The 19,777-nt window shown below is 29.4% G+C and overlaps 1 protein-coding gene across 1 annotated transcript in view; it reads left to right on the top strand.

Moving 5' to 3' along the window:
- LOC135955465 (protein split ends) overlaps positions 1-17,858 on the top strand; it is a 149,654-nt gene extending 131,796 nt beyond the window's left edge. The window contains exons 5-8 of the mRNA XM_065505816.1: positions 9,085-9,684; positions 11,960-12,560; positions 12,615-12,763; positions 16,221-17,858. Coding sequence (XP_065361888.1) covers positions 9,085-9,684; positions 11,960-12,560; positions 12,615-12,763; positions 16,221-16,310 — 1,440 coding nt within the window. The 3' untranslated portion in view covers positions 16,311-17,858. The remainder of the gene's footprint in view (positions 1-9,084; positions 9,685-11,959; positions 12,561-12,614; positions 12,764-16,220) is intronic.
- Positions 17,859-19,777: the final 1,919 nt, after the last annotated feature.

Raw genomic sequence — 19,777 nt, 5'->3', positions numbered from 1 at the left:
AATTATATGACATTTACAGTCAGGTTTAACAAGCCATTCAATACTTTTTTTTTGTTGGTATTTTGCCTTTAGTGTCAATCAGAAAAATATGGCGTACAAATAATTTGACAACAGAGAATTGTTTTTTATATACCTACAACATAATTAACCTTAAGATTTTAAACATAAAGCAAACAAGTTAAATAGTTAAAGGTATCAAATCGCAAAAAAAAACATTTAAAAAAAAAAAGATATAAAAAAGATTTAAACTAAAGATTGCAAAGATTAAGAAAATAAATATATCTGTATAAATATTTTTCCTCAATTTAGTATCAATTTTCATATTTTTTTTAATATCAACTTATTCCTTTTAAGTTCTGCTAAACATGTTACTTGAACTTTGTCCTATTCAATTCAATTGAAGTCAAGTGTAATTTAAAATTAATAACTTCTCTAAAATTGTAAAAGAAGCTGGAAAAAAAATATGGTTTACAAAGTTTTTTTTTTCTCAAATATTTAACACATTTTTAATTAAACAAATTCATGTTAATCAGAGTTTAATTTATGTGTTCTTCATTCATTTCTACACTTTGTACTTATGTATGGATATGAATCTTTTTGTGTGTATGTTTAAATTCATGTTCATTTGCAAAAGTACAAACATATTTATAAGTTATAAATGTATGTATATGTGTGTATTTGAGTGCAATGGGTCTTGATCTCATTAATCATAAACATCTGTTGATTTTAACTGATTTATGAATATGAATGAATATTTTTCCTTTATGTACAAACATATAAACAAACAGCCAACAAATAAAACATTGTACAGACAAACAGTTGAAAGGCTGGACGGACAAACAGATATTTTTGCTTATTTAAAATAAACGAAGGCATCATAAGAAGTATTTTAAAACAAACATTTGAATTAACAAAACCTCGAAGAACGAAAATATGGATCCACTTAAAAAAAAACCATGATATATTAAAATCGGTTGAAGTTAGCGAAGATTTTCCTTTTACTTTTTCGTTTTTCCAACTTTAATATCAATTTCTTAATATTTTCCATTAGTTTTTCTTTGCATTTCATTTTTCTGACTTTGATGCCGGTTTTTTCAACTGTATTCTTTAAAGACATATATATTTATTTACAAATTCTTAAGTAATATTCTATTTGAATTAAAACAGCACTTCATTTATTAAAATCGGTTAAAATTTGTTAAAGTTATTAAACTTTTTCTAAAGTTTATCATACATATTTTTTATATAAAATTTTGTATAGCATAGTTTTAGGTGTTAATATGAAAATTGTAAAGAATATTCTGTTTTATATAAAATAGGCCATTACATATTAAAATCAGTTAAAATTATTGAAGATATTCCTTATATTTTCAATTAATTTTCCTTCGCATTTTATTTTCTTGATATTGATGCTCATTTTTCCAACTTCATTCTTTAAAAGGTATATATTTGTTTAAAAATTCTTAAGGAATATTCTATTTAAATTAAAACAACAAATCATTTATTAAAATCGGTTGAAAATTGTCAAAGTTAATAAACTTTTCTAATGTTTATCATACATATTTTTGATATAATATATTGTATAGCATAGTTTTAGGTGTTAATATGAAAATTTAAAGAATATTCTGTTTTGTATAAAATAAGTCTTCATATATTAAAAACGGTTGAAATTAGAAAATATTTTCCCAATATTTTCAAATAGTTTTCCTTTGTTTTTTCAATTTTCCGAATTTGATGACCGTTTTTTTATTTTATTCTTCAAAAACTTTCACATTTGTTTACAAATTCTTAAAGAATATTTTATTTAAATTAAATTAAAACAAGTCATAATTTATTAAAATCGGTTGGAAATTGTTAAAGTTATTAAACTTTTTCTAAAGTTTATCAAACATATTTTTGATAGCATAGTTTTAGCATTTTGTATAGCATAGTTTTAGGTGAAAATTGTATGAAAATTTAAAGACGTTAAAGTAAAGTTGCATAACTTTAACCATTTTCAACCGATTTAAAAAAATTAAATCTCTTTGTATTCAGAATAAAAATGTCTTTAAATAGTCCTATGTATTTTACATTTTAAAAAAAATGTCTATTAAATTTTTTAGATTTTCAAATAAATTTCCAGTTCAACATCGAGTTTTAATTTCTTATTTGTTTTTTTTTCACATAAACAAATTAATGAAAATCGTTAAAATTTTATTAAGAACAATATGAATTATATGAAGAAGTAAGAATATAATACTAGCACTCTTAAGAAGATTCAGCCAATACGTATGTATGTACGTACGACTTTTTGACGGGATAAACAAAATGGCACAAATAAATGTTTTATTTATGGCGAAACGTTTATGAGAAAGAATTAACACATTTCGTTTCAGTTTGGTTTCGTTTCGAATTGATGGCATGCAGCAACGAGTAATAAAGGGGGAAGAGAATAATACAACGCGTACAATATAATTTTCATTAAAACTGCTAAAAGGCAATTTCAAGGAAATAAATGAAGTTTTAATGAGTAAAACAACACATACTGTGTATGGTATTGTTGTTTTTTTTTGTATTATTTTTTAGTATTTAAACGAGTACGGTAGAGTACGTATGTACGAACAATGTATAGAAGCCGAGACATGAATTATTTTCCATTAAGTTGTTTATTCCTTGTGTGAGAACTTTTTTATAACAGCAAATGTGTATGTTAACAAATAAACACCCAATGTTGTTATTGTTGTTATTGCTTTAGCTTTTTTGTTTCCTCATAATGCTGCCTTTATATTCACATTATGTGGCTCTGGAAGGGGTTAAAGTAATTTGCAGTTGGCTTATCTTCATTTTTTTTCTACGTTGTTATTTTTTTTGTGAATTTTATAACTTCATGAAACCAATAAAGCCAGGCAACATCAACAACACCAAAAAATTCCAAAAAAAAAAAAAAAATTTAAGCATTTTATATGATGGTAACTCTTTTATAACCAATGTGCTGCAACGACACCAGATATAACACACCAACAAAAACAACAACAACAGCCATCATTATTTGTTGTACTAAGCATTCTCGATTAGCTCCAACTAAATCACAACATGAACCATAACTGTTACCATATTAAACCTGGGCAAAAAAAAAAACGAACATACAAAAATTATGCCAATATATTTTTTTCTTGCTTTTTGTGGATTTAATAAATTAGTAAAATATTACACTCAGAAAAGTAAGCAGAATTAAAAAATTACCTAAACTTGTACCAGTAGTATATTTAAATAATAGGACAAAATTTAAAAACATATAGTTTTGGGGGGATTTGAAAACTCATAAAAAATTTTTAATTTTTTATATAGCGTATTATTTTTTGAAATATGAACAGATTGTAATGTTTTTAATGAATAATAGAAATGTTAATTTTGAAAACATAAATTTTAGTATAATTTTTAAGCAATTGAATAAAATGTTACTGAATACTTTACTATTTTTTCAAAATCTGCTTTCCCGCCTGGTCAAAAAAGTGGACAGGGACTTTTTTGACCAGGCGTGAATTTAAGAATTTAAAAAAAATCACTTTTCGACCATTGCATAGTGTTTTAGAAACGTTTTTGTTTTTGGAAATAATTCGGTGTCTCGGGAACTATTGGAGATATCATAACGAAATTTCACAATGTTAAAGGTGAGGTGTTTTTGAGTTGATTTGTTATTTTTTTTAGTTCAAGATATATTTCGGTTTATTTATTTATTTTTATTTTTTTTTAAATTTAGCTCGATCTTGGATTTTTATTAGATGTGGCGGGCCATTTTTTTAAAATATCAGCTATATTTGCTATAAAATTCTGAATTCTGACTACGTGGATTGTGATCATGCCAAAAAACTTGTTACATGTTATTTGGGAAATTATCAGAAATAATAGGATATTTTTAGAAAATTATTTGAACATTCATTACCGAAGATATTTGCAAAAAACAAAATAAAGTCAAGGTAAAAAAAGAAAATTTCAAAAATTAAAATGAAATATCTTTTAAACTATAAGAGATAACATTGTGAAATAACCACAAATTTCCCAGTTATCTTATAACAAAGTATTATTTATTGAAATCAATCCATATTTGTACGAGTTATGGCCTGTTTCGAAATATTGAATGACAGATTTCGTTAGCATTCTAAATGGGTTTCTGTAACTTCATATTAATGTGAACGAATCACGAACCCTTTCGCCCATGTTCTGTAAATTGAGTGGTTTCAAAAACGAGTGTTTTTCAATAACGAAAAATTGAAAAAAAATTTCAACAGCAGAGAGTAAAACGGGTTAATCATGTGATTTCGATTTACAGAACATTATACTTTATCTCATTTTCTGTTCTAAATTTAATTTCATTTTCTTATAGCCTATCTCCTCCTCTACGAATCGTTCATACATTATTTTGCAATCGGACCAGTAGATTAGATGATTGAGATTTATCAACGCCCCACTATTCGATGATAATTGATCCAGTTAAATATTCAATAGTCTCTTTTTAAATGTCCTGCCATTGCCTTTTAACCACATCTGAAAAAACTTCCTTCCCATATGTGGTCAACCTTGATTTATCATCGCCCTACTATTCGATGATACATTGATCCAGATAAAGATTCAATAGTCTTTTTTCAAATGTCCTGCCATTGTCTTTTAACCACATCTTCCAAAAAGTTTTCTAAGTGAGGTGTGTTTGGGGTCATTGTCGTGTTGGAATTTCCAAACTAGGGATGAATACATCACATTTTTGAAATGGAGTCATGGTATCCAGACAAACAGTTCGAGAGCAAATTTCCAATTTTAGATTATTTATAAACTCCCTTTTAGGGAATTTCTTAAACTTTTTAATTTTTCACAAATCTTAACTCCATTTTTAAAAACTTATTGTGTATTCTTTTTATATCGTGTCCTTGTATATTCTTTTTGGTGTAGTCTTCTTTCTTGTAGAATTTTAAAAGTTTCCATTTTACAAATGTCTTTTTTAACTTATAAATTATGAAATTTACTTTGCAATTTACTAATAGAAAATGTGGTAAATTGCAAGTTATCTTAGAAATATAAATTTATATTTGGTAAATGGACATGTTTTTGAAAACTTAAATTACAGAATATAGTTTTAGAAAAAGGTGCAAGTTTCCTTCTTTTAACTCTTTAATTTTACTGCTACATTTACGTAAAGTTTCTTTCAAATTCGGCTATAGGTTTATAAATGAGAGATTTTTATGCTCTTTGTTTTGAAAATTCCTCACTGAAGAATATTTGCATGAGTGCGTATGAGAGTTATTGTTATTGATTTGAATTAAATATTAAGCATACGCTCTGTAAACCCATAAAACAATATACACCCACCAAATTGCAATTTAAATAATAAATTTTGCACAAATGTGTACTATTATTCCATTTATTATTGTAGTGATAATAATATCGACTAGTAATCTGTGTTATGTGCCATAGATTTTGAATTAAATATTAATCATACGTATTAAAACCAAGGCAATATGAACAAATTTCAATTTAATATTTGAAATATTTTATTTCTATGAGTGTAAACTATATGTTCTATTTAATGTTTTTCTAACCACTATCAAAAATATGAGATTTTAAACATCTTCGTTTGTTACTGATATAACAACACATACAAAAAATATCAAAATTTTTTTTTTTTAGAAAAAATGTTAACTCGTTTTCACAATTTCGTTATAATACATATTTATACTATTTGCCTTACTAAACCAAAAAAAAAAAAAAAGAACAAATCACTTTTCTTGCAACATGGCTACATACAAACGACACTGTGTGTGTCAGTTAGTGTGTTGCTGTGTTGTAGGCTTTATTGTTTCATGTTGCACGCGATTGCAAATTAACTTAATTTTGAACAATAACAACAATTTCTTTAATGGTCTACCAGATTGTTTTGTTCTTTTCATTTCATTTTCTTTTGGTTATGATTATTATACACACGTATTTATTTTAGTTGGGATTTGTTAAATTTCAAAATGCATTTGATTTTTTGCTACATGTATTTGCTTAACAGCGTGAGAAATAAACATAAGAAATAATCTAGTTTATGGTTGACATTTGTCGCATTTGCATTATACTTTTTTTTTGTATTTATTTCATTTAGAGATAATTCTTATTATAACAAGACTTTTGTAATAGAAAACTATTAAATTAGTTTTATCTATGTCAATCAATTTGTTTTAATGTAAACGAACTAAATATAGAAATCTAGTTTCAATATGGTTGATAAAATTGATAAACTAATCGTCAATAGGAAAAAACAGTTTAACCCCCATTATCATAATGTTATAAACAAAAACCAGACATCGTGATATTTGTTATAATATGAATAATTTTACATTTAATGAGAATATTACAAGTTTATCTCAACAACGAGAAAAAAACTAAAAAATGTATATCTTCAAAACTACTAGTACGATTGCAAAATATTGTACGAACGAATCATTTAGAAGGACATAAGCTTTCAGAAAATTAAATATGTGACCAACCTGTTCAAATAATAGATGATATACAGGGTGTTAAAGTCGACCACCCATAGAGGGGCCGATAAAAAAGTGGTAATAAATCAGTATCTTCTAGACTACAAGTCCCATTGCTAAAATTAAAAGATTCTTCAAAAAATTGTGTAAAAAATGCGTTATCATTCATTATATTGGGTGCATAGCTTAAAAATGCGCCATTTTTGCCAATTTTTAGCTTTAATTTTTAAACATTTGTAAAATACAAATTTACTCGAAGTGTTGACCATTGTTGGCTATGACCTTTTCCCATCTTTCTGGCAGCATATGAATTCCGAGCTAAAGGAAATAATCATCTTTTGAGTCCAAGAACGAATTAAGCCAATTTCAAATTCCCTATTCTGAAGGGAAGCATATCCCAGAGAGAGCATTCTGCATCGATCGAAACAAATGGTAGACGGACTGGGTAAGGACTGAACTATAAGGCGGTTGAGGCAAAACTTCCCAACTGCTTCTTTCTAAATAGTTTTAGAGAGGTATTGCAACATGTGACCGAGCGTTGTCATGATGGAATATTATGGATTTACGGTTGTTTTTTTGGATAATGCTCACTTCTAACGAATCAGTTGGGTTCGGTACAGGTTTCCTGTGTTGCAACACAGACCAACCGACCAAATATATAAATATATAAAAACAATCTAAAAAAGATCTAAAAAGAGAAAAATAAAATTAATAATTTAAAATAATTTTTATTTAAATTAATTAAAAATTAATTAAATGGTCTAGCCAGCAGCTTATTATAGATAGAACCCTTTTGGTCTCACCAAATAGAGAGCATTACCACAGCGCCATGCATATTCAGCTTTGGTATCGATTCGGCTGGGTGGTCGGGCTTCACATACGATCTCTTACTCTTCGGCTTATCGTAATGGATCCATTTTTATTATCGTAATGGATCCATTTTTATAAGTAAGGTCTCTCGTCTGCAATTCTTATGGTATCCAATTTCCCTGCTTTTGGAGGAATCCTGCTACTTGCAAACATTTAGAAATTGCTGCTTGTATTGCTCTCAATGATTTAGAAAGCTCTTGTTGTGTTTTACAACAATCTTCATGAAGTTGAATATTCTGAATCCTTATAGATAGCGAAGCCGATTAAGCCATATCCGTCTATCTGTTTTCTGAAGTCCCCAGATATCTTCGGGATCCAAATCTTCAATAATTCTGTCAGACACGCTTTCGAGAAATTTCCTATTTAAAATGAGCAAAATCGGTCTACAAATGGCTGAGATATGAGGAAAAAACCAGGACAACCTCGATTTTTGACCTATTCTGGATTACTAAGTCGTTAATATAGACAAATTTTAATATCTAATGATAGATATTTCAAAGACCTTTGCAACGAGGTCAAAATCGGAAAAAAAAAATTTTTCACCAAAAAAAAATTTAAATTTAAAAAAAAAAATTTTAAATTTAAAAAAAATTTAAATTTAAAAAAAAAATTTTAAATTTAAAAAAAAAAATTAAATAACAAATCGAAATTTTTTTCCATATAATAAAAAAAACAACTTTGGAAAAAAAATAATTTTGTTTAATTTTGTAATATTTAAAATTTTTATTTTGAAGTATAATTTGGTGAAGGGTATATAAGATTCGGCACAGTCGGGTATACCTCTCTTACTTGTTTTAAATTAAAGAAGTAATGCAAAACTTCCCATATTTGACGCTTAGTTGGTACAAAATTACACATTTTCGAAGCACAAAAAACTTTGTTGTTTACAATATAATGTTCAATAACTAAGTGAGAATAAATGACAGATGTGTACACTTCATATAAGTTATTTAAAAGTTCAAAATATGCACCATCTATTGTAAATATACATATATACAACATGACATATTATTTGTTTTTCGCTTTCGATATTATGTTAAACACATAAACTAGCAGGTGATTTAAATAGTTTTTCTTTTACGCACACACATTTTTTATTAACCTGTACATTTAGATTTCAAAACTATTTTAGAAAATGTAAAGAATTTGTGCTTATTTTTTATACTAATTATTTTTTGTTGAAAATAAGAGTACTTTAGCAAACATTGATTTTAATTACAAATGTAAGCAATTTATAATTATTAAAATTGTTCACAACTTGCGTGCTTTAAAACACAATAATAAAATAACAGAAAATATATGTATGTATATGTAACATTTTAAATACCACAATGACCCAGACATGAAAGCCGCATTATTTAAATAATGAAATTAAATATTAAGAAGAAAAAAAATAAACACACACACACTCACTCAAAAAGAAAAAATAAACATTTTTATGTATATAATTATTTCATTTTAAAAAGCTAAATATTTAAAACACATCATAAATATAAAACAGGGATTTAAATAAAACAGAAAATATTTAAATGTCATATGTTGACGTTTAAACGTATAGTTTAGTAGTTTTATAACAAAACAAAAAGGAAAATTATAAATTATGAAATAATTAAAACCCAGCTACAGGCCAAACATTTAAACACAGTTAGTTAGTTAGTTTTAAACCCCTTATTTGCACTTCCTCTTAAAACACACCAATCTATATTAACCTTAACATTTACAGGGTCCAATTTATAATAATGTACCACACCAAGCACCCATAAGTAATACTAATAATTTTGCTCGTGAAAACAATTCACCTTATAAACAAACACCAAATCAAAATGAATATGAAGCGTTTCCCCCACAAACCCCAGAAACCCCAATTATATTGAAAGACAAACAGTTCAGTAGACTACCATCTCATGAACCAAATCCAACAAATAGTTTGCCATATCAACACCAACAACAACAGCAACAACAGCAACAACAATACCAACAACCACAAAACCAACAGCAAGAACACTATCACCAGGAACAACCCCAGTACCAGCAACCTTTGTATAACAACCAGCAACAAAATTATGAACAACAACAGCAATACCAACCCAACCAACAAAATGTTTCCTATCCCCAACATCATCAACAACAACACCAACAACAGTACCAAGAAGACCATCATCAGCAAACTCCCTCTGGTTGGAAACCCATACATCCACCCCAAACCAAACCAGATACTATTTTTACCGGTGCCTATGGTGTTGGAGAATGTGCTCCCACTGTAGCTACCCCTATTTATCAACAACAATATCAAAATTATCAACAACCTTCAACAAACCAACAGGTACTGCCAATTTGCTGAGAATTTAAAAACAAATGCAATTGGCAGCTTTAAATACTGTTAAGCTTTTACAAACAAAAAGTTCTTCCAAAAAGCTTAACGTATTATGTAGCTAATTTCTTTACTAAAGAAAAGCTGTTGCTTTTTCAACATTTAGATGTTGTAGCTTTATAAAAGCTTAATTAAGTAGTGTTAGACTTGTGTGCTTTTGTCAAGCTTTTTAGTAAGGTGAAAATCAGTCGAGACTTAGATTATTTTTTACAGGATTTGTTGACAAATTTTAAAGATTTTTAGTTGTACAAAATGTAAAAAAAAGCTTATTTAACATTTGCAATATATTAATCTTTAAACTTAAGCTGCTTTTATATTATTTAATTAACTACTAAAATATGTAAAAATTATGGAGATTTCTTACTTTATGTTTAAACATTTTACGAAAAATCAAGGAAAAAACGGTTATAATCACAAAGTTTGTAGCATCTTAGCATTATTGATGCTAAAACTCATCAAATCTTTGGCCTTTTCTTTTCTAGATAAATACGGGGGCGGGTCAATAAGTCCGTGACTTTTTGAATAAAGCACAGGTTTTTGGAACTCTATACACTTTGTCCAATGTTTCTCCATTTTTTTTATCCCTTCCAGAATATATGATTAGTCTAGGTCATCAAAATACGTATTTTTTGTGAGATATTTTATCGTTGGAGTCAAATCTGTTTTCGCAGAGACATTTGCTTAGGTTTGGAAACAAGAAATAGTCACTCGGTGCTAAATCCGGAGAATAGGGTCAATGAGGGTGGATGAGGGAGCAATTTCTTTCATTGAAACTGCACATGTGTGCTACCTTTTGTGTACGCGATTGTGAGAAAACGCGGCAGCCATCTTGCGGAAAGCTTTTTCATACCCAAATGATCATTGAAAATTGAAACCACTGATCCTATGGCTCACACAATCTCTCCCACTTTCAATCTCCGATCGGTCAACACCATATCGTGATTTTTTCAATTGTTTCGGGTGTATAGACCTCGACTGGGAGTCCAGAACGTTCGACTGCTTACTTGATTGTACTGCTGTAACGAAATTTAGTATACCACTGTTTTACCGTTTAATATTGATGGTCCACAGTTTCCATAGTATTTACGAAACTTAGCCTTGGTAAGGTTTTGGTTGAGGTTTTTTTCTGCAAAAAGAAATACATTTTCACCTCAAGTCACGAGGTATTCTGCTAACAATGGCTGTCAAAAACAAACTTAATAATGCAGCTTGTGGAAATTTTAACAGTAGTCAACTGACAGATGCATGATGACAGGATCAGTATTTTCCCTTAAGTTACGAGGAGGGAAATTCAAAAAGTCACTAACCCACGTATCATATACATTTCTATGCCTCCAAAAAACAGCAGTGCATATCTCTTGATAAAATCTTTTAAGGGCCTATTAAATCAATAAACTTTGTGAATATTAATTGTAGATGTGTCAAATTAAACCATATCGAATGTGAACAACTTCTATGGCCACTAACTTTAACAAAGGTTATCAATAAAAAAAAGATTTTTATAAATAGTTGTAGTACTTAAGTGGACAAAACAATGAAAACTTTTTCTGAACTCCAAGAAATTCTTCGGAATTTTTAATTTTTTAGTTTTTCATTAAATTTGAGTAGATTTTGTTCACGAATTTAATTTCTTACAAATTTCGCACAAAAGTAGTAATTCGGCACGTAAAATGCGTTGGCGTCATTTTATTCGGTTATCGCGATTTAAAAAAAATAATTTTTTAATTTAATATTTTTATCCCATTTACTGATATGTTTTTTTGTTGCCCTCCGAATTATTGTGTCCCAATATATTCTCTGTTATCTTCACTCCATATCTTTAAATAAATGTAAAAACTATATACATAAGGCTTAATTCTAAATCTATATAAAAAATAATTACTTAATAAACAAACTGCTTTATTAATAATACTAAAAATTCTGCTTTTATTTTCTTCTAAAAATTTCAGCCATTACAGCGCGCTTAAAACTTAACAATAACACTAAATAATAATTAATGTCTATATATTTCCTAAACCAACATTATTAACTCCGTAATAAAAACACAAACCACAAAACTAATCTTTGTCTGGTATTGTCTTCTTTTCTCTTTCCCATACAAATATTTGTTGTCTCCCTGTTCTATCTGTTCTGTTATTTAATACACCATCCCATCAATAAAACTGCACCTTGACATATAAAAACGTGAACGTGGTAAAATGTAAACCTGCATGTAAACGATATGTAGCAACAATATCGTGCACCATCCCATGAAAACTATCAACATCCCCAACAACAACAATATCAACAACCCCCTCAACAACAACAACAATTCCCCCCACAACCTCAATATCAAGCTCAGGCTGCACCAGCTGCTCAAAAACCATATCAACAACAACCTCAATTGGGATCGCAATATCAGCAACCCCCTCAACAACAGCCAGCCTGGGCTCAACAACAGCCACCTCATCAGCAACAATATCAACAGCCACCATGGGTGCAACAACCTCAGCAGCAGCAGCAACCACAGCAAATGCAACAACAACCTCAATATCAAAATCCATTAAATCAATATAATCAAGCACCTCATCACCAACAACAATACCCTCAACAACAAAATCAATTTGTACCACAAACCAATCAACAACAATTTAATTCTTATTCACAGCCCCAACAACAACAACACACCGTGTCTCACGATCAGGTCGATCAGCAACATTACCAACCCCAATTGCCACAGGATCTACGCGGAGCCAGTCCTGGTATTATCACTTTGCGCAAAGAGGCACCCATTACCCAACAGCCAACACCCGTTTATACTTCTCAGCCAGCAGCCATCAGCTATAGAGGTTAGTATTAGTGTTTTGCATTTAATTTTGGTCCTGCTATACATCTAATTGAAGAATCATCCACTGACTCTTTAGGCGGCTCCAGCATGCGCGGAGACTTGAAGTGGCCACCACCAGAATACAAAGAGGCTGCTGCCAAAGAAAATGATGAACGTCGCAAATTGGCCTCGGGACCCGTATGCAGGCCAAGGAAAATCAATCGCGTAAGTATTTTCAAATTTTGTATTGCATTAAAATGTATGTGGAGTATATTATTTTTAATCGTTGTATTAAGAGCCTTGATGGACAAAAGAGAGTTGAGAGGATGCTCAAAGCCTTTCCGTACGGAATGTGTGACATTAAAATTCCATCAATCTTTATTTTGATCACACTCTTACAGACTGACCTAATTGTCAGATTTTTTCAATATCTTACCACCCTAGTGGGAAGGCCCAAAAATATTAGTCTAACATTCAGAATCACTTGCTGAGTAAATAATCACTCACTGAGTAAACGAGCACAAGTGGGCCTTATATATTTTGAAAGGACATGTCTTTGGCTGTAATTTCACTGAACATTTCTAATAGATCAGATCACGAATTATAAAAATATGATAAAGTAAAGTTCCACTAAATTTGGGGTTTCTTCCACTGTGGATCGCCATGAAATTAGATCGTGAGATTTATGTCTATGTGAAAATTATTTCTGCCGAATTCTATGTGAATAAGAAATTTATGCTCGTAAAAGTGATTTTCGAAAGTGGAACTTATATGGGAGCTATAACTAATTATGTACCGATCATCATAAAATTAGGTGACATGACTTCCGTGTATATTGGGTGTATGCCTTAAAATTGTGGGATTTACAATAGATGGTGTATCTATTGAACGCGGTTTTTGTTTTTAATAACTTATATGTCATTTTGAATGGTACATATCAGTCATTTGGTATGGTATTCAGGCAGCCGTCCAAAACCTTAGTCTCGTACAGCTCACTTGGGTCCAATAATCGTTTCCTTTCTGAAACGAGAATGAAAACAGAAAGAAAAGAGAAATAGAAGTTAAAGAAAAGAAAAGAGAAATCTATAGATTGAGTTATAGTGAAATTTGCAGGAGCAGAGTGTAGATAAAATGAGAGGTGAAAGAGGAGAGAGGTTAAGAATAACGCAGACCATCATGGGTTTTTTTCTGGGTCCCTAAGAGGTACAATTTGCACGTCCGCACTCATTGTCCCTGTGTCCACGTACCCATGTGAGTACAACTGACGAATGTCTCGCCATCTCATTTAAGGATGTCCGGCATTCCTGGACCATATTCGATGTTGTATAAACACCTACCAGGGATTTAATTGCGGATTTACTGTCAGTATATATACGGATATCTCTACCAGATACACTATAATATTTAAGCCAGTTTGCCGCTCTTCTAATGGCCAATACCTCGGCCTGAAGGATGCTACATCCATTTGGGAGTCTAAAGGATATTGTTATTCCGAATTCAGGAATGTATATACCCCCTCCCACTCTATCCCCCTTTTTGGACCCATCCGTATAGATTTATAGCCTGATTTCATCAACGGAGAGACATCAGCAGGCTCCATACTGGATGGGATTGAGAAACCGAAGTTCGTCAGAAAGAAGGGTTTAGGGTGCAGTAATCAATATGATCAGGGGGGTTACTCTGTATTGCGATGCGAAAGCAAGTTCGATGCGAAAGGTAAATGCGATAATAATACAATTTAGTAATATGTATCTTCTACGCAAACGCTTTCGCAAAATAAGTTGAAAAATAAGCAAAACTGGTACCACAAAATAAACAATAGCGAAATGAAATGTCAAAATTTGTAAATACAAACATTTTAAACACATTTGTTTGAGATGCGAAAACGGAGTAAAGGGTAACAATTGTTCAGTTTTTCTTTCGCATCGCAATAGAGAATATCCCCAAAGGAAGATTTTGCATACTTCCTATTATGCAAGCATGTCCATAGCATTTAAAATTCCACGCATCGCAGGCGTTGAGCCTAAAGGCCGTGTTCAATGCCAGTTTCCTGGACATTAGATCTACTGGAATCCAGTTAAGTAGAGTGAAAGGCGACTTTGTCGCGGTAGTTCGCAATGCCCCTGTTATCAGTATTGCCATTATTCTTAATACCCTTTCAAAGAGTATGCGATTTGAGGCCCTATCCATTGTCCTCCACCAAACAAAGACTCCATAGAATAATATAGGTTTAGTAACCGTGTCTACTAGCCAATTCATGTTGTAGAACTATTCCATCATGACTACGCTCAGCCACACGTCCTGCCCCGTTCGACTACTATTTCTTTTGATCGATTCAGAACGCTCTCTCTGGGATACTCTTCACTTTGGAACATGGTATCCGATTTTGGATTGATTCGTTCTTGCCCTCAAAAGATGAGTAGTTCTGTTGGCTCGGAATCCATATATTTACAGAAAGATGGGAACAGGTCATATCTAACAATGGCCAATACATTGAATGAATTTATATTGTACAAATGTTTTAAAATAAATACTAACAGTTTGAAAAATGTCCGCCTTTATATCTATATAAATTAAATATTTATGACCTATAAAGTACTATTTCGGGAGGAAATTTGTATGGGGACTAGGTGAAATAAAGGACCGATTTCGGCCAGTTTCAATAGGCTTCGTCATTACTTGTTTGTAACTAGTTTATAGTTTGAATAATAATAGTAAAATTCTCCATCTTATAACCATAATTTCAAAGCAATCACCCCTATTGCGAAACAATATTGCACATAAAATATATTCCCTTTTCCATTTTTCGTTCACAAACTTTGTTCACGTGAAAAAATTCCCCATGTTGTGAAATATTTAGATGGAATTTTGTAAAAAATAAACAGCTGTTAGGAATAAAATAAACTATTTTGAATGAAAAGTTCAGGGGAATATCACGATAGCAATTTTCCCTTCGAGGGAAATGGATATTTCATGGTAACATACATTTCAAATGTTTTCACGATAGGAGTGAATATCTTAACGAGATGAAAAATATTAAAGAAAAAAAAATTTAAAAAATATTTAGTTTTCGAACGAAACTATTATTATACCCTTCACCTTCGTGAGAAGGGTATATATAAGTTTGTCATTCCGTTTGAAATTTCTACATTTTTCATTTCCGACCCTATAAAGTATATATATTCTGGATCCTTATGGATAGCGGAGTCGATTAAGCCATGTCCGTCTGTCTGTCCGTCTGTCTGTCTGTCTGTTGATATCAATTTTCTGAAGACCCCAGATATCTTCGGGATCCAAATCTTCAATAATTCTGTCAGACATGCAAAATCGGTCCACAAATGGCTGAGATATGAGGAAAAAACCAAGACAACCTCGATTTTTGACCTATATCTGGATTACTAAGTCATTAATACAGACAATATGGATATCTTTTTAAAATTTAAAAAAAAAAAATTTAATTTAAAATAACAATCGAAAATTTTTTTTTCCAAAAAATTAAAAAAAACAACTGGAAAAAAAATTTAATTTTGTTTACCTAAAAATATTTAAAATTTTGAAGTATAATTTGGTGAAGGGTATATAAGATTCGGCACAGCCGAATATAGCACTCTTACTTGTTTAATATTACATTTATCATATTATATTATTAATATTATAATAAATATATTCTTTTCTTTAATAGGACTACACCACATTCTTTGCCAAGAATGCTTTGAGCCATCATTACCCCAGCTATAAGGTTCCCCCAGGCACCCAACACATGACCTATTAATTTAGCCACTTAAAATTTTAATAGTAATAGCTACAACAACATAAAATAAAGATGACGGAAACCCCACTGCAAACTAAGGAAATGATTACCAATAATGATTAAGAAACAAAAAACTTACGATATAAATTTTACTAATAATTTAACGAAAGAACTAACTTCAAAAATGCAAAAAAAATTTAAAGAAAAAAAAAATAGTTTAGGAAATTTTAAAGAAAATATGTATGATGCACTTCATAGTTTTTAATGCTTAACTAAAAAATGTATGAAATTTTTAACTGTTTCAATAGTTTTAAAATTAAATTATTTTTGAAAATAGAATACAAAATTTTGCTTTATTTTTAATCAGGTTTGTTCAAGGGAAAATAACAGCTATCCCAACGCAAATATTTTGTATTCTTAATTAAAAAATGATAATATTAATAAATAGTAAATTATTATAAAAATATAAAAAAAGAAAACAATATTAGTATGTATAAATGTTCCTCAACAAGAAATTATTTATAAAAAAAAAATAACCAAAAAAAAAAATAAATAAAAACTTAATTAATAATTATAATAACAAAAACTAGAAGTTCTAGAGATTTATGAATATTTTAACGATCAAAGTAAAACTAATTTTTTCTTCTTAATTTTCAGTTAAATTTTAATTAATCCCATTAACGAACACAAATAAATTATTAACATATATTTATTTGCGTAATTATTAAATGTTTTAAAACAAATACTTATTCAAACGATTGTTAACTTGTTAACTTTAGCTTTAAAAAATTAAATTTTAAAAACTATACACAAAATAAAATAAATTGTTATAAATATTTACATAGAATGTATATAAATAATGAAAAGAGAAACGTGAGAGTATTCTTATTAAGATCCAATAAATTATAAAGAGAAATGCGCCAATTTTATACGAAAATATAAAATTATAAAACTTAACCTTATACATATATATGTAGTACGATTAGTATTTTATACATAATGTCTTAATAATAGTTACAACCAAAACTCCTAAAAGAATCATCATATAAATCCTCTTGTCAACAAGAAGATGCATTATGTGTCAAATACTTATCTTAAGCAGGTTATTGTTTAGCTTTTTTCACAATTTACTCACTTTTTGACAAATTTTTATTTGAAATTATTTTAACATCATGCACAAACAGAGAGAGGATGCCCATTAATTTCAAATTTTAATTTGCCTTCAAATGAGTTTATTGTGAAAAAAAGCAAGACATAGCTGCCAAAAAAAAAAGCTATTACCAATTTTTCACAAACTATCACACAAATCACTGACTTAAAACTTTATTTGACGTTTATCTAATATATCTTAATATTTTCATTTAATATTCGATGTTTATAGTATATAATACACTTTACCCACTTGGTGGTGGCAAAATTGTGTATTATTATTAATAACGATACTATTATTATTTATTGTTTATTGTGTGTAATTAACACTTTAATTTTTTTCGAAATAAGTTGATTGTAAAATTAAAAATTACTCAAAAACAATATTGAAATAAATAAATCAGAAAGCCGACAAAAAAAGTTGTGTTTTAAAAACAACTGTGTAACTTAGATAATTTGGTGAGTAATAGATAATTTTAATTATTCATTAATTGCTTTTTTAGACAAATGATTTTTAGATTTTTATACAAAATCATTATCAAATTGGTGATAAGGGTTTAGGGTAAAATATATTTAAACAAGTAAGAGAGCTATATTCGGCTGTGCCGAATCTTATATACCCTTCACCAAATTATACTTCAAAATACAAATTTTAAATATTTTTAGGTTAACAATTTTTTTTTTAGTTGTTTTTTTCCATTTTTTGGAAAAATTTAATTTTTAAAATTTAATTTTTTTTTTAATTTTAAAAAAAAAATTTTTTTTTTGTGAATTCGGGTTAAATAATATTTTTTCCGATTTTGACCCATTGTATGTCCAACTTACTATGGTCTTATATACGTCGTTGCAAAGGTCTTTGAAATATCTATCATTAGATATCCATATTGTCTATATTAATGACTTAGTAATCCAGATAGGTCAAAACTAGGTAAAAAATCGAGATTGTCCTGGTTATTATATCTCAGCCGTTGGTGGACCGATTTTCTCGATATTAAATAGCAACCGAGCCGGAAGAATTCCGGAGATATTGATGTATGAATCGTGTATGTAAGTTATTTGGGGGCTTCGGAAAGTTGATTTCAGCAGTCAGACAGAATATATATACTTTATAGGGTCGGAAAATTATATTGTGGAAATTACAAACGGAATGACAAACTTAAACACTAACACTAATTATGAAGACTATAATAATTAGTGTTAGTGTTTTTGCCGTAATCATTTTACTATATTCGCATATGAGTAACGAAAGAAGGAATCTATTGAAAGGGAATAGTAAATGGAGTAACTAAAAATTCTTCAGTTTGCATAAAATTAAGATTTTTTTTTAATTTTTGCATTTCAGAATTACATATAACACGTGTTAACGATATTAATGTGGAAGATGTAAAAATATTACGATCACGAGATGTTGATGTACAATACACAGTGGGGCAGAGTCGAAATTTTTTGGAAATAAATCTGGCATTTCTAAGTATTCGAGCTCAAAGTAGGGTACCTTCGACATGTAAAATTTTTAAAATGGGAATTTTTGTTTCCCATCCGATTTCAAAGAATTTTATATTTTTGGAAAGCGCTCGGCTATGTCTTGATAAAATATGCGTACGTGTGCTATTTATCTCTTATAATTTCCTAGTTATAGGCATTTTAAAATTTAAATTTTAAAATTTTAGCATACCTTGGTCCGCTTTTTTAAAAATATACAACTAAATTAGACAACTAAATTACCAATAACATACAAAAGACTTCAGAGTAATATCGATTACGAATCAAAAAATAGTATATTTTTGCTGTTTTTTTGTACAAAAAGGTGACTTAACTCTTTTTTTATTAAAAAACAACTTTCTTTAAGAACATATAACAATTTTATGTTTTTCTTTAACGTTTCTTTACGGGGAACATTTTGGTATAAAAAACATGTCCTATTTTTCGAACATGTCGGCCCTACGCCCTTTGGAAATTGACCTATTTTTTATCAAAATTTCAACTTTGGGCCACATGTTCTAAAATCCTAAAGCTGGGATCAAAAAACGGAAAGCAGTTTTGAAAACCCTGATATGTTCCCTATTTATCCCTAAAGTATTTTCCCAGCCTCGAAGGAAATGTGGACCCTATAGGCAAAATTGTAAAAAATACCATTTTTGGGATTTTCGCTCCAATTTTTAGGAATTGCCTTTTGACAAGTTTTTTTACACCTTGTTATTTAGAATGAGAAACTTAAAAAACGCTGAAAATTTCATTGAGTTTCGCTAATAAATAAAGATTTTATTACATATTCATTGAGTTTCTAAAACTTAAAGTTATATCAAAATTTTAATAGGATTGCAAATATTAGGAACAAT

The sequence above is a fragment of the Calliphora vicina genome, chromosome 3 (assembly GCF_958450345.1).
Source record: "Calliphora vicina chromosome 3, idCalVici1.1, whole genome shotgun sequence".
NCBI classification, from domain to species: domain Eukaryota; kingdom Metazoa; phylum Arthropoda; class Insecta; order Diptera; family Calliphoridae; genus Calliphora; species Calliphora vicina.
The sequence above is the reverse complement of the archived record's forward strand: the minus strand, read 5'-3'. Positions and strand labels throughout refer to the sequence as shown.